Genomic DNA, 24,105 nt, shown 5'->3' on the forward strand with positions numbered 1-24,105 from the left:
GAGCAGAGGTGATTTTTGGTGTCCGTTGGGACATAATCAGCCTGTGAAATAATTCTGGGAGGCAGGCCATGACTGGCCAATATATGGGAGAGGAGACTGGGGGTCCTGTTGGCGGTAGTCTCAGTACAGATATAGATATTACTACACAGCACATATGATACCTCTAGGGGACTGAAGCTGCATTTGGCTGGCTCAAAGAGTCCAGTGGCATTGGTTTGGACAAGATAAGGCTTTCATACAGGATTCTTCCATGTGGTGTGAACATTCATTCATTATATATATATATGGACATATCTACAGCAGTTTAGCTGAATTAAACACTGGTTCTTTAAGGAGGGCATACAGGCATGAAAGGGGGTCAATTTTATGAATTTGCCATCGTGCCAACTACGTTTTATAGCTAGTATCCAACAAGCTAGATTTGTCAATGTGATAAGTGTTATACCCATCATCAGAACAGAATCTAATTAGGATAACCCCTTTTTATTGAGTCCAGGAAGCATTAGCTTATTAATTTAATGCTAGGTTCTTTTCAAATCAATTTTCATCTTAAACCTTTTTTTTTTTTTTTTTAATCAGGACACTTGATTACTCTTAACCAATCAACAATTTATTAATTCACGCAGAAACACATCAGTATAAAATCAACATTTCCCAAATCAATTGAAGAGACAACCAATATTCTAGGCATGTACTGAATGTATAAATACAGTCTTGAAAGCAAACATTGTAGATGAGGGTTGAGGATCAGCAGCTATACCAAGGAAGAAACGTTCACTCAACCGGTGCAGCAACTGTGGTTCTTCAAGATGTGTGCCCGTACAGGTGCTCCATTCTAGATATGCTTGCACCCCTTCGCCTTTGATCGGAGATTTATAATAGTAGCGTCCATTCGACTCGTGCATGCACATTACTCAGCCTCATGCTCCATGCTGTTATATAGTATTGGCGGGCAAACCACCTTCAGTTTCCTCTCTATCAGGAAGCAAAGAACTCTGAAGCAGATGGGAAGGAGAGAGGGTAGTGGACCACATAGGGATACATATCTTGATTGTACCGCAGTTACTGCACAGTGAGAGTAACCATGTCATCTTTTTCAAATAGCGTCCCTAGGGATGTGCCACTCTAGGTGGTTACTGAGCAGTTCCCCTTAAGGAGGAGGGAGCTTCGGAGTTGAGTCCAATATCAAAAGAAATCTGATGAGGTTCAACAAGGACAAGTGCAGAGTCCTGCACTTAGGACGGAAGAATCCCATGCACCGCTACAGACTAGGGACCGAATGGCTCTGCAGCAGTTCTGCAGAAAAAGACCTAGGGGTTACAGTGGACGAGAAGCTGGATACGTGTCAACAGTGTGCCCTTGTTGCCAAGAAGGCCAATGGCATTTTGGGATGTATAAGTAGGGGCATTGCCAGCAGATCGAGGGACGTGATCGTTCCCCTCTATTTGACATTGGTGAGGCCTCATCTGGAGTACTGTGTCCAGTTTTGGGCCCCACACTACAAGAAGGATGTGGAAAAATTGGAAAGAGTCCAGTGGAGGGCAACAAAAATTATTAGGGGACTGGAACACATGACTTATGAGGAGAGGCTGAAGGAACTGGGATTGTTTAGTCTGCGAAAGAGAAGAATGAGGGGGGATTTGATAGCTGCTTTCAACTACCTGAAAGGGGGTTCCAAAGAGAATGGATCTAGACTGTTCTCAGTGGTAGCAGATGACAGAACAAGGAGTAATGGTATCAAGTTGCAGTGGGGGAGGTTTAGGTTGGATATTAGGAAAAAGCTTTTTCACTAGGAGGGTGGTGAAACACTGGAATGCGTTACCTAGGGAGATGGTGGAATCTCCTTCCTTAGAGGTTTTTAAGGTCAGGCTTGACGAAGCCCTGGCTGGGATGATTTAATTGGGGATTGGTCCTGCTTTGAGCAGGGGGTTGGACTAGATGACCTCCTGAGGTCCCTTCCAACCCTGATATTCTATGATCAAGAAAAGCACAGCCAAGCTGAATGCTGCATCAAAAGCAGAGTCATGACTTATTGCATAGTGCTCCGCAACGTATGTGCAGAGGTCAAAGTCGAAGCCCTATATATTTTAATGAGAACATTTTTGAGAATGGCTGTAAAGGTGGAAATGGACCTTGTAGAGTGAGTTTTGCATGTCCAAGGGTGCTTCAAGATTGGCAGCAACATCTAATGCAGTTGGATACCCACTTGGAAAGTCTTTGTTCAGAGATTGCAGACCCTTTTCAGCCGTCTGTGAACGAGACAAATAATTTGCGAGCCTTTCTGAAAGGTTTAGTTCTGTCAGGATAGAAGGCTAGGGTTCCTGATATCAACTGTGTGTAACAGTGCCTCTTCTTTGCCTAGGTGAGGTGTAGGATGGAAGATCAGGAGGTGAATGGGTTAGTTAATGCGGAACTCGGAAGATATTTCTGGTAAAAACTTGGCATCTGGTCGTAATGTGACCTTGTCTTTGAAAAATATTGTGAAAGGGGGATATACTATAAGGGCTCCTATTTCCCCAGCTCGTCGAGCTGATGTAATGGTTACCAGAAACACTGTTTTCATTGATAAATGGAGGGGTGAGCAGGCAGCCATCAGTTCACACGGTGATCTCATAAGGCATTTAAGAACCGGACTGAGGTCCCAAACCAGAGTAGGATGTTTGACCGGTGGAAAAAGATTTCAAGACCCTTCAGGAACCTCTCTGTCATTGGGTGGGCGAATACGGAATAACCTTCTATTGGAGAATGGAATGCCATGATAGTTACCAGGTGGACTCTAACAGAGATCAGCAACAGCCCCAAGTTTTTTAGTTCTAGGATGTAGTCCAATATATATCTGACAGAGATAAGGTTGTTAACAGAATGTGTTTGAGGTCACACCTGCAATCAAATCTTGCCCATTTTTGTAAGTAAGTGTAGTGCATAGACTTTTCTGCAGCTGAAAGTTCAGAAAATTTACTCTCTCTGAATAAGTCATTTCTAATCCTTTGAACCATTGACCAGCCATGCTTTGAGGCGAAGAACTCTGAGACTGGGGTGAAGGACCTTCCCTCATTCCTGGAAGAGGCCTGGAGAGTGATCAGTGAGTAAATGGCCAGCTGTATCAAGTAAGGAAACCATGTTCGTTTGGGCTAGGTCCGAAATATTAGAATAACTCTGGCTTTGTCATTTTTATTTCATGTAGAAATTTGGATATTAGAGGAGTCAGGAGTACACGTACAGTAGACCTGACAACCACTGAAAGTGAAAGGTATCCCCCAAGAATTGGTGACTCAGCCCGCCTCTGCAGCAGAACTGGGCACATTTCTTGTTTATCATCATTGTGAACAGGTCTATTTGAGGAGTGCCCCATTGCCAGAATATGTGGTGAAGAATGATGGAATCCATCTCTTACTCATGGTCTTGAGACAGACCATGCACACTGAATTAATTTGTGGTCCCATTTTGAACTCCTGGGAGGCAAGCTGCTGTGATGACAATTTGATTATGTATGCACCAATTGCAAAGCTAGACAGCCTTGGCGCAGAGGTAGGGAGATCTTCCCCTCCTTGCTGGCTGGTACAGAACATGCATGACATGTTATCCATCATGACCTTTATGTGTTTGCCCCTGATTAGTGGCAGAAACTGGAGATAATCGTATCTGACCACCCTAAGTAACAGGAGGTTGATGCATAGAGTGGTTTCTTGAGGCACCCACCTGACCTGAGCTATGTGGGTGTTTAGATGAGCTCCCCACCCCAATAGGGACACATCCATCATTATGACAATCATTGGGGGAGTGTGGGTGAAAGGGACTCCTGCACAAACATTGTGAAGATATTTCCACCCACCAAGATAGGTATGGAAAGTAGTGTAGTTAGACTGTGTCTGTTTGGTGAATAAAACAGTCCTGAGCCACCCTTGAAGGCAACACATTCCCAGTCTTATATGGTCTATAATAAAACTACCAACTGCCATATGCCCCAACAGCTGAAGACAGTCTTTAACCGGGGTTTGAGGGCTGATCTGGATTGTGTTGACTATGTTGGATACAGCCACGAATCTGTGCACTGGGAAGTACGCTCTTGCCTCTATTGAAATGATATAAGCTACAATGAATCTAACTTTCACACACAAGTCAAGGGGAATTTTTGAAAGTTCAACTGTAGGCCCAATTTGAGGGGCAGGTCTATTGCTTCACAAGTTGCCTGTGAAGTTACAATTAAGGAACAACCTTTCAGAAGCCACTCATCTAGGTAAGGGAACACCAGATGTCTTTTTCTGCAGAGGTGTGCCACTATTACTGACAATACACCTTTGAGGTAAATGGTAGGTTGAAAGGGAGCGCCCTGTACTGAAAATGGTCCTGACCAATAGTAAAATGTAGGAATCTTTTTGAGAGATGGGTGGATCACCATATTGAAATATGCACCCTGAAGATCAAGGGCTGAGAACCAGTCTCCTTGGTCCAGTGATGAAATTATTGCTGCAAGTGTCACCATACTGAATTTTTGTGCCTTCACGAAGATGCTGAGTTGCCTTAGATCTAGGATGGGTCTCCAACCATTGTTCTTTATTGGAACCAAGAAATAGGAATAAAATCCCTTTCCTCTGTGCTGCATGAGAACCGGTTCTATAGCACCCAAGAGTCCACCATTGATAGATCCATCAATGGCTATTAGCCAGGATGGACAGGGATACAAAATCATGCTCTGAAATGTCCCTAGCCTTTGTTTGCAGAAGGTGGGAGTGGATAACAGGGGATGGATCACTCAATGATTACCTGTTCTATTCATTCTCTCTGCAGCACCTGGCATTGGCCACCATCGGAAGACAGGATACCGGGCTGGATGGACCATTGATCTGACTCAGTATAGTTGTTCTTATAAGAATAGGAAAGAGTCCATTTCCTGCTGTAGCAGATTCTCATGAGAGTGGTCCCTATAGAAAGATGGGGAAGGGGGACTGGCAGGTGGCAGAGAAATAATGTGGATGGAGTACCCTGTGCAGAAATCTTCAAAACCCACTTGTCTATAGTGACTGACTCCCAAGCCCACCAGAGTGGTAAAGGCAGTCGCCAAAGAAAGGAAGGTAGCTGAACAGATGCAGTTAGCAAGAATGGGGATGGTAACTCAGAACCTCGACCACCCCCATCAAAATTTGTGAGTGAAGGTTGAAGGCTGTGAGGTTGAAGATTTAGAAGTGAGTGGTTTTCTTCTATGGTACCTCTGTCCCTTGTGTTGAGGTTTGTATGATCTCTGGAAGCTTGAGAGCAGGACAGGACAGGATATCTGTGCTATATGGGGCTTACTAAACTTTCTCTTGAGGGCAGGTACATAGATCCCAAGAGAACATATTAAGTAGCTCTCGAGTCCTTTAATGCAGACATTTGTCCATGTTGTCAGCAAACAGTTTGATATCATCAAAAGGAAAGTCTTTGACTGTATTTTGCATCTCCTTTGAAAATCCTGAGAGCTGGAGCCAGGAGGCCCTCCTCATAACTACCACTGTAGAAATCAAATGGGTGGCAGTATTAGCAGCATTATAGGAGGTCTGCAGAGATATTTTGGCACGCAGCTGGCCTTCTGCAATAAATTGCCTGGAAGTGTTCTCTTTGTTTTGCTAGTAGATGCTCAGTAAACAAATTCAGCTTAGTATAATTTGCATGATTATACTTTGGCATTAAAGCCTGGTAGTAGGCAAATCTGAACTGTATAGTAGCTGACAAATACGAGTTTCTACCAAACAAGTAAAGGTGCTTATGATAGGGCCTGGATTTAGCGTGGTGCTTCCTCCCACAGCCATTAACCATGTCGACCACCAAGAGTAAGGAGAGGGATGAGAAAATAAAAATTCTCCTTATACAGGACAGACTGATAATATTTTTTAGCCACTCTCTTGCATGTAGGTGGAATTGTGACTGGGATGTGCCAGATAACGAGGCCCCTCTAGACCCTGCAAAAGTTAACAGGCAAGGCAATGCGGGCAGATGAAGCTGTATGAAGGATGTCAAGCAGCTTATGATATGATTCTTTAACCTCTTCATGAGGCATTTACAAATAATCCACAATTCTCTTGACAAGGTCTTGAAACTGCTTGAAATTGCAACCAGGGATGGAGGAGGTGGCATAACCGCCTCATCCAGGAATGAAGAAGAGATATTGGCCAGTGGAGAGATGTCTTCATCAGCCTTAGCTTCCCATTCCTCAAAGATTTCTTCCTGAGGTTCCAGTTTTCTAGAGAGGGAGGGTGATGAAGGCTATTTATCCGACTGATGGTGCTCAAAGCCCTAGCGAAGTGCTGGCGATCGGACACTCGAGGGTTCCAGTATGGCCAAGGAGGTGGTGCATATGGCATGGGTGGGGGCACCCCTGGGTGTTCATACCAGCTAGATGGTGGTTGTGGCCGTTTCTCACAAGTGATACCAATCTCCTCAGAGACCTTTGGAAAAGAGCCTCTACACAAATGCAGAGGAGAGCCTTGCACATATATTTGGGAGACTGAGGCAAAAATCTTCATCAGAATCCTTCTCTTCCAAATCATTGCACAGTAGTGGATCACCGGACAAAACCATGAGGTGAAACAGTCAGAACTGGGCACAATGTCCAGCAACCTGGAAGTCCTCGGTACTGGGAGTATATCAGAGCCTAGAAATGAAGAGTTGGGCATCTCGAACACAGCAAGGTCTCAAGGAAAACAAAACTCCCGCCGTACCTTGTCCATGGCCTGCGCTGAAGTGACAGTGGCTGAGGGAGTTGCCGGTATTGTGAATTTTGACCACTCTAAGGGGAGTACAGAAAGACCTTCAGAAGGCTTCTTCGGTTCCAAATGAGAAGAGGTAGCGCTCTTCTTGTCACCTCACTCCATTGATGGTGTTGATGGCCTCTCGGAGCCTGGGTCTTCATAGTCTTTAGGTTTGACAGTGCCCTTGGTACCTGAGGAACCAGCAGCCTCATGGGTACCAGGTCTGAGAGCAGTGGATACTGAAGTAGCTGGAGTCATTAGAGACCGTATTTCTTTGAGGCAGATCCCCTACCTGGAGAACTCAAGGGATGGTCATTGGGAGGAAGCCTGGGTCTTCCTCTTAGATGCCCTCATGGAGTGTAGTTCAGAGACAGACAGTGACAGTGGATTTACTAGGAGACCAGCAAACAGGGGGCAGAGAGGGGGGTCCCCTGGCCAGGGTCAGTGGTTGAGTGCACTGAGTTCTCCATTATCTCCCTGTTTTTTCTGGCTCTAGATTTTAATGCCAGGCAGAAGTTGCACTTTTGGGAAATATGAGATTCCCTGAGGCAACAGCTGCATGAGGATTGTCCATCACTCACCAGGATTGCCTCCTGGCATGACAGGCAGTTCTTGAAACCAGGAGAACTGGGCATGCCCTCCCAGTAAAGTAAAACTCCTGGGAGGAGAGAAACTATATAAAAGGTATTAGAAGAAAACTGTATTAAAAAAATTTCAAGTTTTTTTTAAACTACTACAAGCTAAAACTACTACTAAGAACAACTATAATAAGCTAACAAGTAAAAGAGTTAAGGGGACACATCTGAAATAAAACTCAACGTAAACAACTGCAAAGACTCCGTCTCAGGCTGAGGTGGTAGAGAAGGAACTGAAGGCAGTCTGCCCACAGAGTGCTATATAACAACAGCACGGAGCACAGGACTGAGTAACACATGTGTAGACCAAGCAGACTGTGCTATGAGAAATCTCTGATCAAAGGTACAGGTGGCACAAGTGCACCTAGAGTGAAACTATCATAGTGACAACACTCAAAGAAGAACAATACAAATCGCCAAGATGTCTTCTTATTTTTATATATGATCATTAATCATTTCTAAAATGTTTTTCACACTTCTAGTGTTTCCCCAAGAAATAAGGATACCCTTTTACTAAAGGCACTTTTAAGAATATGATTCCTGCTATTTGAATGGTTTGGTGTGGAAGGGAAAGTTTGCAATATCAAAAGCAATTGCTTGAAGTTATTGTTTTAAATTTCTCTTAGGCTAATTTGCTTGGATTTATAAAGGAGGGCACACATATAACATTAGGTAGTTAAAATTCAAAATTACCTCCAGTTATTTATATTAAAGAACAGGAGAAATACAATCTTTGAAATGAAATCTCACCACTTCCTGCCCTGCTAATCTGGAAATAAGAAAGTCTTTTACACATGGCTGGTCCATACATCTGATGCTTCTGGATTCTGCAGCTTATCTGGAGTTCAACAACTCTTCTTAGACCTGTGCCCCCGGACACGGGGGCAAGTCTTTCCCACATAAGATTTCAGCAAAACTCTTCAATATCTCTTCTGGGTCCTGTGACCCTGGACAATGGGAGAGGCCATCCATGGGGTGTCATGCACAGTGACCTCAGTTTTATATACACTGATTTAAGGACTAGTTGGAGGGGACCCCTCTGATTCCTTCTGATTCCAAATGGTTCTCAGCTTTCAGATCTTAGTTTTTCTGCTGCTTCCATCAGTATCCAGTGAAGGCACCAATGTATAAAAAAAATTTTGATGCTCTTTTTAGTTGGAGGGTCTAATTAATTTCATGGATTGCATTTTAGTATTTACCCTGTTAATTTTGGTATCCCTTCCAAGTGATTTCTTTTAATATTCCAAGAAGTTATATCGTAGTTAGATGCTTATACATTTCAACATTCCTTTTTCCTTCTTGTGTTATACCATTCCTGTCACTTCTCTGATGAAACTATGATTATCAGAGAAAGCACACAAAATCCCTTATAATTCCTCTAAATCTAGTGAACATAGTCCATACCTTCTTTGATAATATACAGAACTTTTCACTTCACATTTTTCAAGACTTTTCATGGGATATGAGACATGAAATTGGAGGAACAAGACCAATTATTCGCATAGAATGATATATCTCTGATTCACAATGCATACAAATGTATGGTTTGGGGTGAAGTCTAACTCATGTACATTTCTTGAGAACACTGGCAGTGTGCTCCATTTGACCCTCAGTTTTCTGGGTCTCACGGCAAGTTATTTAGAGCTAGTTCAAGGTTATATTTTCTACACTTATCTCTGCCTCTTAATTCCTTGTAGCCAGACAGTGGGATGGGAATTCTATCCACATGCAACTCATTAAAGGTTTCTAAGTGCTTAACTGTAGTTTGAAAATTTTGTTATATGCATTGGAGCTTTCGGTCATGACCGGAACTTGGGCAGTCATCCCTAGTGGTTGAAGCAGGAATCAGCGTCTAGCCAAAGGTCAGAGTATTGAGCTGGGTCAGAGTCAGAGTGAGGAGTTGAGCCAAGGGTCAGACAGTCAACCCAAGGGATGGAGCTGGAGTCAGAAACAGGGGGCAGGGAATCAAGAACAAGGCAAGAACCAGGGACAAGTCAGGAAAGCAGGGCTAAAGAGTCAGGTGAGAACGCCGGGGCCAATGTAGCCACCAACCAGGAATTCACCCAGTTGCACAGACAACTTCCTGTACCTCCTTATGGCTTAACTACAGCAGCTGGACCAACTGATGGGGCTGGGCACTCCTCTAATCAGGACACCGTTGACAGTGCCTCTGGTGGTGCCAGGATTCCATTAGCCACTCATAGCACTACTTACAAGCAAGCCACTGGATGGCGGCCATGATGAGAAGGCCACCAACTCAAAAATAATGGGGGATTTCAATTATCCCCATATTGACTGGGTACATGTCACCTCAGGATGGGATGCAGAGATAAAATTTCTTGATACCACAAATGACTGTTTCTTGGAGCACCTAGTCCTGCAACCCAAAAGAGAGGCAATTCTTGATTTAGTCTTAAGTGGAGCACAGGATCTGGTTCAAGAGGTGAATATAGAGGAACCACTTGGTAATAGTGACCATAATTAAATTTAACACCAAAGAAGCCCACCACAGCAGCATTTAATTTTAGAAAGGGAAACTACACAAAAATGAGGAAGCTAGTTAAAAAGAAATTAAAAGGTACAGTCCCAAAAGTGAAATCCCTGCAAGCTGCACAGAAACTTTATACAGATACCATAATAGGGGCTCAATTTAAATGTATACCCCAAATTAAAAAACATAGTAAGAGGACCAAAAAAGTGCCACTGTGGTTAAACAACAAAGCAAAAGAAGCAGTCAGACGCAAAAAGGCATCATTTAAAAATTGGAAGTTAAATCCTAGTGAGGAAAATAGAAAGGAGCATAAACTCTGGTAAGTGAAGTGTAAAAGTATAATTAAGCAGGCCAAAAAGAATCTGAAGAGGAAAAAAAAAAGAGCAAAGCTTCCCACACCTGAGCCATTCTTTTTAGGTGACAAATCTGAGAAACTGTCCCACACTGAGGCGTCAGTGGAAGTAGTTTTGGAACAAATTGATAAATTAACAGTAGTAAGTCACCAGGACCAGGATGGTATTCATCCAAGACTTCTGAAGGACGTCAATAGGAAATTGCAGAAATACTAACTGTGGTCTGTAACCTATCATTTAAATCAGCTTCTCTATCAGATGACTGGAGGATAGCTAATGTGACACCAATTTTTCAAAAAGGCTCTAGGGGCGATCCTGGCAATTACACAGCAGCAAGCCTGACTTCAGTACCAGGAAAATTGGTTGAAACTACAGAAAAGAACAGAATTATCAGACACATAGATGAACACAGGGAAGAGTCAACATGGTTTTTGTAAAGGAAAATCACACTTCACCAATCTATTAGAATTCTTTGAGAGGGCAACAAATACATGGACAAGGATGATCCAGTAGATTTAGTGTACTTAGACTTTCAGAAACACTTTGGCAAGGTCCCTCACCAAATGCTCTTAAGCAAAATATGTAGTCATGGGATAAGAGGGAAGGTCCTCTCATGGATCAGTAACTGGCTAAAAGATAGAAAACAAAAGGTAGGAATAAATGGCAAGTTTTCAGAATGGACAGACATAAATAGCGGTGTTCTCCAACTGTCCATTCCGTGACCAGTACAGTTCAAGATGTCCAAAAATGATCTGGAAAAAGGAGTAAACAGTGAGCCGGCAAAATATGTAGATGATACAAAACTACTCAAGATAGTTAAGTCCAAAGTAGATTGCAAAGACTTACAGAGGGATCTCTCAAAACTAGGTGACTGGGCAATAAAATGGCAGATGAAATTCAATTTTGATAAATGCGAGGTAATGCACACTGGAAAACATAATCCCAACTATACAAATAAAATGATGGGCTCTGAATTAGCTGTTACCAGTCAAGAAAGAGATCTTGCGAGTCACTGTGGACAGTTCTCTGAAAACATCTGCTCAATGTGCTGCAGTAGTCAAGGCTAACAGAATGTTAGGAACCATTAGGAAAGGAATAGATAAGACAGAAAAATATCATAATGCCTCTATATAAACCCATGGTACACCCACATCTTCAATACTGTGTGCAGATCTGGACACTCCAGCTCAAAAAAGATATACTGGAATTGGAAATGATATAGAGAAGGGCAAGTAACATTATTAGTGGTATAGAACAGCTTCCATACGAGGAGAGATTAAAAAGACAGACTTTTCATCTTGGAAAAGAGACGACTAAGGGGCGATATGATAGAGGTCTATAAAGGTCTTGACTGGTATGGAGAAAGTGAATAAGGATAAGTTATTTACTCCTTCACGTAACACAGGAACTAGGGGTCACCCAATGAAATTAATAGGCAGCAAACAAAAGGAAATACTTCTTCACACAATGCACAGTCAACCTGTGGAACTCTTTACCAGAGGATGTTGTGAAGGCCAAAACTATAAGAGGTTTCCAAAAAAGAACTAGATAAGTTCATGGAGGATAGTCTATCAATGACTATTAGTCAGGATGGGCAGGGATGCAACACTGTGCTCTGAGTGTCCCTAGTCTCTCCTCACCAGAAGCTTGGAGTGGATGATGGGGATGGATCACTTGATGACTGCCTGTTCTGTTCATTCACTCTAAAGCACCTGGCATTGGTCATTGTCAGAAGACAGGTTACTGGGCTAGATGGACCATGGGTCTGACCCATTGTGGCCATTCTTATGCCTGACACTCTATGGATCCAAGTTCAAAACCTGTGGATCCTCACACTCTCCTTTCCTAGGAATTGTATGTTTTAACTTTCGCTTAGTTAATCCTCCCCAGAGAAGATGTCCGATCTGTTGTGATGGGCTTACTGACTCTCAGGCTATGTCTTCACTAGAAACACTGTAGCTGTGCTGCTGTAGCACTTCAGTGTAGACAATCATAGCAACAGGAGGGGTTCTCCCATTGCTGTTAATCCACCTCCCCAAGAGGTAGCAGATAGAACAACAGAAGAATTCTCCCTGCAACCTAACATTGTCTACATTGGGCATTAGGTTGGCTTAACTACTTTCTGCGGGGTAGTGGATTTTTCATATCCCTGAACAATGTAGCTGGGTCAACCTAAACTTTTTAGCATAGACCTGGCCTCACTGTCTTTAGTTCTGAGAGGAAGCCAAAGGTTTGGAAGACAAAGATTGATGACTCTTAAGCCTGAACTACACCTAAAATTCACACCCCAGAGAGAGACAGTTAAGCCAGCCTAAGTGCTGATGTCGACATCACTAGGTTGACAGAAGAATTCTTAGCTACTGCCTCTTTGGGGTTGGGAGGGATTCAATATAATGATGGGAAAAAACCCTCTATCACTGTGTAAGGATCTGGAGGACTAGAGGAGTGAGGTCCAGGTGACCAATGCTTACATGCCGCAACTCTGTAGTCACGGCAGAGCCACAATACATGCTCTATAAACTCAGGGTGGGCAGAACTAAATGCCAAAGGATGTGCCACCCACTGAAGACCCAGTTAGTAGAGCACACACATCCCCAGATTGGTCCAGGTGCACTATTTAAGCATGGAGGGAGTTCCAGGAAGCTGTCTGTGCAACCAAGCAGTACCTGGCCCATTGCTATCCTAATCTCATTCCCTGCTTTGGATTCCAGCTCTGATTCATGGCTTGACACTTTACTCTGCCTCTGATCCTTGGCTTGACTCTTGATTCCTGCCTACAGCTCTGATCCCTGACACCGACCCCTAGCTTGGCTCCCCGCTCCAACCACCAGGCTCTACTCCTGCTCTGACCACTAGGCACGACGCCTGGTCCTACCCACAAGACCAGAGCACTCATGTCCTGTTTGTGACAAACCATAGCACATGTCTACACTACAGTGCCACAGCTGCATAACTACAGTGCCACAGCTGCATAACTACAGTGCCACAGCTGTGCTGCTGCAGCTCTTGTAATGTAAGCATACCCTCGGTTGCTTCAGGCACAGTTAAGTGCACAGTGAGAACGATAACTGTTAACATATTTTCAATAAATATTTTCATGTCCCTACACCTTACAGGCAGGAAAAAAAGACTGCACATAAGCCTCCAAAATAGTGCATGAGCAAGATGATACCACCATTCAGGTGCACAAGAACCATGATCTAAGTGAACATCCTCCATTTGTACACATACGTATCAGGCAAAGGTGCACAGGGCTGAAGAGACTCATTCAAACAGACCACACAATTTAAAGATCTATACATTTGAGTGGAAAGGTTTCTATGGCCTTAAAGAGCACAATCATACAACCCTTACCCTCCTACATAGTCTCATTCAAATGAACAGGACTACTAATGTGAGCAAGGGCTGCAGGACCAGAACCATTAATAGGCAAGTTTATTTTGCCCCAGAGCAGAAGGTTCTTATGCAGTCTTCAGTAGGATTGTATACACAGGAGTTAAAACCTCTGTATGTAGTCTTAGAAAGATTGCATCACCCAGATGCCATTTTACAATATGTATACTGACACCTTCAATTAAAAAAAATCATACTTCTGTCTGAAAATTCTTAATGTGCTATTGTAACAAGTAACACCCAAGAGCATTATAACTGAAAGAAATTAGAAAAGAAACTCTCTCTTTTTTCAGTTTATTTAATCCATTTGACAGAACCTAGGGTACAATTATTTACCATGTACAGTCAGTTTCCACTTCTTGAAGTAGACTTCAAAGCATGGTATTATATTAAATAAATATTTGATTGAATTTCAAAATCATTAAACTGTAGACCTCACGGAAACTACATGGCTCTTAAAAGAAAATTATATACGATATAGTATTTCTATTAAGTAGAGTAAAGAACAAAAAGGAAAATCTTATTATATGGAAAACTAAAATACAATAAATGTTCTTGTAGTTTGCATGTACAGCTACCTTCTCTTCTCATATTGCAAACGCCTAACAGTTTTTTAATAGAACTTGAAGAGGAACAAACTTGCAGGATAAAACCATAAAAATAAAAATAGCAAAGAATCTTAAATAATTACCCTTAAAAAAGTACTTTGAATGGCTTGAATTACTTTCTCCCTGAAAGCCTGTAGTTGATGAAGTGCTTCTTTATTGTGTTGATATTGCTCCTCACAAAACTCATCCAAAGAATATGTGCGAGACCTGTCCACCTAAATGAATAAATGGAAAAAATACCACAAGTAGTGAAAGAAAACCTAGCATTTAGACATCAGCTCATGTGTCATCCCAACCCATCCTCCTGCACAGTAGCAACATACAGGCACTAGGCCCCAAAATGCAAAGTGAACACAAGAGGAAGGACAACTGTCTGAGTGTAGGCCCCCAAGTGGAAGAATAGTTTGAGATGACACAAAAGTGCAATATAGGCAGGGGAGGAGCTACATAAAGCCTGGAAAGTGAGAACAATGAATTAAAATTCAGTGCAGGAAGATGAGGAAAAATGAGTTTAATATTAATGCAGGTCATGCAGAACCAGTGCAGTGCACTCCCTTAAATAAGGAGTATGTGTGTGTGAAACAGAAACATACGGTGATTACAGCAGTGGAAGAGAAAGAGACAGGTTACTTACCTTATAGTAATTTGATGTTGTTTAAGATGTGCTGTCTATACATATTGCACTCATAGTATTGCACACCCGCTAGTGCCAGAGGTCAGAGTTTTTTTCTTGCTAGCAGTCTCCTGCGCTCCACACATGCTCACAGAATGCACCCCTCCTGCCTCCACCTTTCCAGAGGGCATAAAGGGACAGGGCAGACCAACTTCCACTCAGATCCTTCACCAGCCAAAATCTTGTAAGGACTTTGAATTGTGGGGAAGGAGGGCAGGTCATGGATACATATAGAAAAATTCATCAGTTATTGTAAAGTGAGTAACCTCATTTGTCTATATGTCTCCTACTTGTGGAGACTGAAAAGCAGTTCACAAATGGAGGTGCATATCAAAGTTTTACATAAAGACAGATCTAAGCACTACTTTATCAAAGGCTGCATCTTCTCTAGTTGCCTGTTCAACTGCATGTTCACAAAAGTATGGACAGATACCCATGTGCCTTACAAATTTCTAAAACTGAGACAATATTAAAAAGCTACAGAAGTAGCTTGGGCTCTTGTAAAATGTGCCCTAACTGTCAACGGGGCATCCCAACTTGCAAACTGATAGCACAATTTAATACATCTTGAAGTCCAATTTGAAAGTATCTGAGAAAAAACAATCTTTAACTCTATTGATGCCACAAATAATTAAAGAAAGCCTAAAAGATTTAGTTCTGTTCAGATAAAAGGCTAAAGTTGGGACTCTAACTAAGGTCCTTTCTACTCTATTAGTGTGAGGTTTTGGACAAAATATTGGTACATTAATTGACTGGTTAAACATGAAATTCATTCACAGTCTGAGGCAAGAAACTCGGATAAGTCCTTAATAAAACCTTATCCCTCTGAAAAATCATATGGGCAGGACCAGAACTCTACGTTTTCACCCACTGTTCGTGCAGAAGTAATAGCTACTAAAAATATGGTTTTTATGGACAGAAGATTTAATGGACAAGTAGCTAAAGGTTCAAACAGGGTTTTCATTAAACTAGACAACATAACGTTCAGAATTCATGGAGCATATGGATCCTTTATAGCTGGAAATACTTAAGAAATCTTTGAGAAGTAGGATAAGAAAATATATTAAAACCATCATTCTTAGGATGATAGGCACATACTGAAGCTAGGTGCACTTTAATGGAACTAATCAACAATGCAGAAGATTTTAAGGACAGAAGGTAATCTAAAACGGAAGGTATATCAAACTGAAAAGGTGAAATATTAAGACTCTGAGGCCAATCATCCAATCTTTTCCAAGTTGCTCAAGTGGAAAGCTTCTGCTATTTATTAAAATGTCCTGAACTGCTTGAGAAGAGAATTTCTAAGTCTCATTCAAGAAGCTAGCTTCCAGGCTGTCAGATGTAGGGATGACACTTTCAGGTAAAGAACTGTCCAATTGTTCTCAGATATCAAGTTGGGAACCAGAAGAGGGGTGATCTGTGATGGTATCAACCATCCAGAAGCCAGTATTGTCTGGGACATACTGGTGCGATGAGACTTAAGGAAGTTGAGGCTTGCTTGAGCTTCACTAAAGGTCTTAGAATTAGTGGAATTGGAGGGTAAGCAACATCTCCAAAACTTTTTCACCAGAATCAGATGAAAGATTATACAGACCAGATGAATTGTTCAAAGTTCTAACACCATATGTATGTAGAAGAGTCTCTTTCTGAGGCCACAATGCTCGAGTCTGATGATGTTTGGATATAACCTCCAAACTGGTATCCATTATCATTGTTAGAGTTGGTTGAGGAAGCACAAATGGAAGGCCTTTGCAAGCTTGAGAAGGCTCTAACCATTAATGAAGGGACATCAGAACTCACTGGGGAACTGTAGAGACTGTACAGTGTCAAGGATTAGTGCTATGAGGAAGGTTTTGGGATGACTGACCATTGACAAGAATTCACAAAGAGACTCTTTAACTGATGAACTCCACTTGAGTACCTGGTGTATTAACCTTTTGGGATCAAGACTAGAATGATTGATAAGAAGGGCTTTATGCTAGAAGATACTGGGAGAAGGTTGGGAGAAACTTGTGAAATCTCGACACGCCTTGCTTCAATCCACAGTAGGAAGAAAATCAAGTAAATGAAGATGCAGTAAGGGATAATGGAACACCACAAGGTAAGACTATGAAAATGAAGGAGAAAAAAATGGAAACGTTGATTGGAGTAGTATTCAGGCAGGTGTTACACTTAGTGAAAGGACTATATCCAATCCAGCTAGAAAACTGGGTGAAGTCCAAGGGAAACAACTGGAATGCTTCTACATGAATGCAAAGAGTCTGGGCAGTAAAATGGAAGAAATGGAACTATTTGTGCAGAAGGTCAAACCAGATATTCTAGGGATTACAGAAACATGATGGAATAGCGTTCATGACTGACATACAGGTTTTGAAAGAAATGTGTGTTTAGGAGAGAGAGGACTAAGGTGATGAAATAGCTCTGTACATCAATGAAACGGTAACTGTAATGAAATATGAAGTGACAGTATTAAAAAAAATATCAATCTGTTTGGGTCAAAATCGCCTTGGGAAAGAATTGTAAAAGAAGGTCTGTGGGGATAATAATAGGGGTCTGCTATAGACCTTCTGGGTCAATCTTGGATATGGATAATAATCTCTAATATTATTAGAGAAAAATACTTTGGGATTTGTTTCATAACGGAAGACTAACTTCCTGGATATAGATTGGAGAATAAATGCTATTAGTATTGATAGGGACAACTTATTCCTGGATATGATAGGTCTGCTTTCTTTATCCTATCATTACTGTAACAAGCTGATTAAAGGAAATAACCTTGGATCAAGTGATCAAAAGCTGATTCAGTTTAAATTAAATGGAAAGATAATCAACACCAAGTCATCAACTACGATTTTTTATTTCAAAAGGGCAGACTGAGAAATGAAGGGAGCTGGTTGAAGAGGTCAACTGGACCGAAGAGCTTAAAGGATTAAATACAGAGGCTTAGAAATTCTGCAAATCAACTATACAAAAAGCAATCTGAAATCTGCATCCCAAACTTAGGGGGAAAAAAACTTGTAGGGAAAGGCTCTGGATCCAGCTGGATCAACAACCACCTCAAAAATATTATTATGAGTAAGCAGAGAGCCAGAAGGAATGGAAAAAAGGGGCTGATGAACAAAGAAAACTACATCATGGAAGTTAGAAAAATGTAGAAATAAAGTGAGAATTGCTAAAAGTCAAGCTGAATTAGCTCTTACCAGGGAAATTATAATAAATACTAAAAGGATTTTTAGTTTACATAAATAAAATGAGAATAAGGAAGGATGAGGATGAACCGCTATGTAATGTAGAGGGGAAGATTAACGATAATGTAGGTATGGCCAAAAACTAAATGAATACTGTGCCTCAGTTTTCAATAAGGATGATAATAAGGAGCATATGCATGAAGGCAGTACTGCTGATGGAAATGAGTGTCTAGAAAAGTACCACCTCTGAGGTGGAAGAAACATCTAAAGAGCTTAATGCACTCAAATCAAAGGGACCTAATAAATTACATCACAGAATACTGAAAGAAATGGCACATGTGATTGCTAGTCCAGTAGCAAGGAGTATTAATAAATCTATTTATGTGGGGGTAGTACCATATGACTGGAGAACAGCTAACATCATACTAATATTTAAAAAAGGGGGGAAAAGTGATCTGGGCAATTATAGTCCTTTTAATCTGACCTAGGTAGTATGCAAGGTTTTAGAATAAACTATGAAGGAAAGAATAATTAAATTCACAGAAGTTAATGGTAAAGGTGATGTAATGCAACAAGGGTTTACCAATGATAGATCATGCCAAACTAACCTGATTTCCTTCTTTGCTAAAATAACTGATTTTTTAGACAAGGGAACTGGACTTCAGTAAAGCATCTGACATGGTACCATATGGAAAATCATTAGTTAAATTAGGGAAGATGGGGATCAGTACAAGCATTGTAAGGTGGATGTGGAATCAGCTAACAGGAAGAAGATAACAAATTGTACTGAAAGGTGAATTACTGGACTAAAGGGACGTTACTAGTGGAGTTTCCCAAGATCAGTCTGGAGACCAGCATCATTCAATATTTTTATTAATGACATTGCACAAAAAAGTAGGAGTGTCCTAATGAAATATGCTGATGATACTAAGTTGGGAGTCATCATCAATTTAGGGGAGGATCAGAATATTATACATGAAGATCTGTACTAGCCTGGGGTGCTGGAGATGCTGGTTCAGTTCCCCACCTTGGATTGAGAAAAGAGATAAGTAACAGCTGCCTCTCCTCTTGACACGTCCCCTTTATTTTGGGGGGGGGGGGGGGGGGGGGCGGGGGGGGGGAGGAATAGCTCAGTGGTTTGAGAATTGGCCTGCTAAACCCAGGGTTGTGAGCTTAATCCTTGAGGGGGCCATTTAGGGATCTGGGGCAAAAATAGGGGATTGGTCCTGCTTTGAGCAGGGGGTTGGACAAGATGATCTCCTGAGGTCCCTTCCAACCCTGATATTCTATGATTCCATCTAGATAGCCTAGAACAGTGGAGTGACAGAAATGGGATGAAATTCAACAGTACAAAGTGCAAGGTCACACACTTCCAGTCTAATAATCAGAATTTCTGTTACCAGCTTGAGGCTCATCAGTTGGAAACAACAAAGGAGGAAAGAAACCTGGTTGTGAGAGTCAATCACAGGATGACTATGAGCACCAATGTGTTGCAGCTCTGAAAAAGGCAAATGTGATCCTAGGATGTACTTGGCGAGGCATTTCCAGTAGAGACAAGAGAAGTATTAATCCCATTAACAAGCCGCTGGTAAGACCTCATTTGAATGCTCTGTTCAATTCTGGTCACCCATGTTCAAGAATGATTAATTTAAATTGGAAGAGGCACATACAAGCACTACTACGATGGTCAGGGGAATGGAAGGCTTATTTTATGGAGGAGAGAGACTGGAAGAGCTTATACCCCTCCGCCGAGCTCCATCCCTCCTGCACCCGGACCCCTGCTGAGCTCTACCCCCCCTGCATCTGGACCCCTATGCCTGCACCCAGACCACTCCCTGCTAAGTTCCCCTGCATTTGAACCCCCACCCCACCTCCCTGCACCTGGACCACCCCACCCAGCCCCCTGCACCCAGACTCCCATCCCACTGAGCCCCAACAAGCTGCACCTGGACCTTGACCACACCAATCTTCACCCTCCCAGCACCCAGACCACTCCTGCTGAGCCCCAACCACCTTCACCCCACCCCCTTCAGAGTCCCATTCCCTCTTCCCCGGACTCTCCCGAGCTCCTATGCATTCAGACTTCCCCCTCCACCCCTGGACCCCCCACGGAGCCACCCACACCCAGACTGCCCCACACAGAACCTTCTAACCCTACAACTGGATCCCCCCCACACCAAGCCCCTCCACACTTGGATCCTGCCAGGCTGAGGATCTTAAACAATCCTAAATATTGTTTGCAAGCTGGATAGATGGAGATGTGAATATACCCATCCAACATATCCGGGTCTGTAAACCAATCCAGCAGATTCACTCACAGGAATATAACAGCAAGAGTCAGCATTTTGAACTTTTGATTCCAGATAAAAGTGGGGTCCCACAGGGGAATGTTCTTGACCCAACTATATTTTATATTTTTATCAATGACCTGGAAAAAAATAAAACAATTACTGATAACATTAGCAGATTACACAAAAATTGGGGGAGTGGTAATGAAGACAGGTCACTGGTACAGAGCAATCTGATCCGCTTGGTAAACTGGGCACAAACAATGTGTTTTAATATTGCTAAATGTAAATGCATGTGTCTAGGAACACAGAATGTAGGCCATATATACACAAGACAAAAGACTATCCTCGTAAGCAGTGACTCTGATAAACATTTAGAGCTCGTGGTGAATAATCAGCTGAACATAAACTCCCAATGCGATGCTGTGGTCAAAAGGGCTAATGCAGTCTTTGGATGCATAAAGAGGGGAATCTCAAGTAGGAGTAAATAGTTTATTTTGCCTTTCTATTTGACACTGATGTGACTGCTGCTGGAATACTGTATCCAGTTCTGGTTCCCACAATTCAAGAAAGATTTTGAAAAATTGGAGAGGGTTCAGAGAAGAGCCAAAAGAATGATTAAAGGATTAGAAAATATGCCTTACAGTGACAGATTCAAGAAGCTCATTCTATCTAGCTTAACAAACAGAAGGTTAAGGGGTGACTTGAGTATAGTCTATATGGGTATATAAATATTTGAAAATAGGTCTTTTCAATCTAGCAGAGAAAGGTATAACATGATCCAATGGCTGGAATTTGAAGCTAGACTATTTCATACTGGAAATAAGGCATACTTATCCTTGCTGTTAAAAATGTAGCTGGCAATTTTAAAATCAGGATTGAGTATTTTTCTAAAAAATATGGCCTCGAAATTATTTTGGGGCAGTTCTATGTCCTGCGTTATACAGGAGATCCCTTCTGGCCTTGGAATCTAATATATAATCCTTCCGGGAAGACTTCTGAAGTCTGATTTTAGGACAAATCTCAGGAACAATAGGCAGGCGGGCAAGAAAGAGATCCCTCCAAACTTGCCTCAGAAGCCATTGAACATTCTCTCAAACAAAGACAACTAGCTCAAGGAGGAGTCTTCATTAAGTGAGTGCCAGATCCTGCCGGCAGATGTTCAATAGCCAGTACCAATGATTCACCCATATATGGTACCAATAACTGATTAAAAGTATGAGCCACTGGTGATTCTGAATGGTCACATACCACTAAATCTAATGGTACCACGAATGTGGGAGCTGAAGTAATCAGTACCAATGCTTGAGCTATATAACCTGTTGGTAAAGTTGTATACAATACCAACAAGAAAGTAGTCAGGGAAGCAGCACCCTTGACCTGAGATGGCATCTGTGCACCTGGTATTAAACCCTTGAGTACCAATGAAGTACATACAGTAGATGCTACTGTTACCTGCAGAGGTGGCACTGAAGCCACTCTTTTTAACAGTACCAGTCTCTCAGAGGCATGCTTCAGGGCTTCAGAAAACACCTATCTATGCCTTCCAAAACAGCAGCTTGAATCTTGTCTTCTTTTTCTTCAAAGGAGCTGGAGAAAGAACTGTGTCCCTTTTCAGCCAAAGATTTTTAACTGCCACAGAAACACTACTTGTAGAGGGGTTACTGGAGACTAACTGATCCGGACTCACCAGGATCTGAGTCCGGTCTTACATCTGTCCAGGAGATACATCCTCAGTTTACAGAGTGGTAGCCGTGTTAGTCTGCATCAGCAAAAACAAGGAGTCCTTGTGGCTCTTTGGAGACTAACAAATTTATTTGGGCATAAGCTTTCATGGGCTAGAACCCACTTCATCAGATGCATGGAGTGGAGTGGAGTGGAAGATACAGGAGCAGGTATAAATACATGAAAAGATGTGAATTGCCTTACCAAGTGTGAGGTTAGTCTAATGAGACAATTCAATTGACAGCAGGATACCAAGGGAGGAAAAATAACTTTTGAAGTGGTAATGAGAGTGGCCCATTTCAGACAGTTGACAAGAAGGTGTGAGTAACAGTAGGGGGGAAATTAGTATAGGGGAAATTAGGTTTAGGTTTTGTAATGACCCAACCACTCCCAGCCTTTATTCAGGATTAATCTGATGGTGTCCAGTTTGCAAATTAATTCCAGTTCTGCAGTTTCACGTTGGAATCTGTTTTTGAAGCTTTTTTTTTTGAAGAATTGCCATTTTTAGGTTTGTTATTGAGTGACCAGAGAGATTGAAGTGTTCTCCTACTAGTTTTTGAATCTTATGATTCCTGATGTCAGATTTGTGTCCATTTATTCTTTTGTGCAGAGACTGTCCAGTTTGGCCAATGTACATGGCAGAGGGGCATTGCTGGCACATGATGGTATATATCACATTGGCAGATGCACAGGTGAATAAGCCCCTGATGGTGTGGCTGATGTGGTTAGATCCTCTGATGGTGTTCCTTGAATAGATATGTGGACAGAGTTGACATAGGGCTTTGTTGCAGGGTTTCGTTCCTGGGTTGGTGTTTTTGTTGTGTGGTGTGTAGTGAGTATTTGCTTCAGGTTGGGGGGCTGTCTGTAAGCGAGAACTGGCCTGTTCCCCGAGGTCTGTGAGAGTGAGGGATCATCCTTCAGGATAGGTCAACTACAGCCCCCAACTAAAACCTCTCCAGCGCATTAAGGATCTACAACCTATCCTGAAGGACAATCCGTCACTCTCACATACTAAAACACTTATCAGTGTCTCTGACCAGGCAACATTACATGAGAGGCATGTTTTAAAACCAAGAGATTTAGGAGCCCGTATAGCTGCCTATCACCTAGTACCTAACTAAACGTTAAAACTATCTTAAAATGCTAGCTAACACTAAAATACTAACAAAGAACTTATCTAAAGCTATCTGACTAAAACAAAAACTATTTACAACACCTAACTGCCCAAGTTTAAAACAGAGATACGGGACTGCTAAAACGTTCTGCCTCTAGCCTAAGGCCATTGTTGAAAGAACTGAGTGGCAGTTGGTCAACCCTGTCTCTTTATGCCTTTGGTGGTGGAACAGGAGGGAGCATTCCAGGACCATCCACGGACCAACAGGGGGACTGCTAGCAAGAAAAAAGTTCCAAACTCTGGTGATAAGGGATGTGCAATATTACAAACGGAAGACAGCTAGAAAACCACTCAGTGAAGAACTATTAGTTTAACAGGGATATTTTGTATAGAATGTAGGGGTCCATGGCAAAAGGAAAAGTAAGCTAAGAAGATTCCAGTGAACAAATAAAATATCATTGTGAAAATTGTATTTACAATGTATAAAATGTAGCTGTTTACAAATGTCAAATATAGAAAAAACTGTCTAAAACAATACTAGTTTCCTATGGCAATGAAAAAGAATGCTTAATATTTTTTCAGATCACCGTGTTTCTTTATGGCAGATTCCATAAGTATTCACACAGTTTATTTTCTATATTGTGGTAGATGGCACCTGGAGGCGCCAATCAGGGCCCCACAATACACATGTAATGAAATAATCAGAACAACAGTGATAAAACCTACCTCTTACTTTGTACTTTTCATCCATAAATCTCAAAGTGCTTTACAAAAAAGAGGTTAGTATCATTATCCCCATTTTACAGATGAGATAACTGAAGTACAGATAAGGGAAGTGACATACCCAATGTCACCAGTGAGATAAATTTTAAGCTTTTTGGGACTTAGTACAAATGACTTCATGTCACAATA

The 24,105-nt window shown here is 41.9% G+C and overlaps 1 protein-coding gene across 1 annotated transcript in view; it reads right to left on the bottom strand.

Annotated features, from left to right (window-relative positions):
- DNAH14 (dynein axonemal heavy chain 14) overlaps nucleotides 1–24,105 on the bottom strand; it is a 514,964-nt gene that overhangs the window by 391,423 nt on the left and 99,436 nt on the right. The window contains exon 11 of the mRNA XM_043543588.1: nucleotides 14,289–14,420. Coding sequence (XP_043399523.1) covers nucleotides 14,289–14,420 — 132 coding nt within the window. The remainder of the gene's footprint in view (nucleotides 1–14,288; nucleotides 14,421–24,105) is intronic.

Source organism: Chelonia mydas, chromosome 3 (genome assembly GCF_015237465.2).
Source record: "Chelonia mydas isolate rCheMyd1 chromosome 3, rCheMyd1.pri.v2, whole genome shotgun sequence".
Classification (NCBI taxonomy): Eukaryota; Metazoa; Chordata; order Testudines; family Cheloniidae; genus Chelonia; species Chelonia mydas.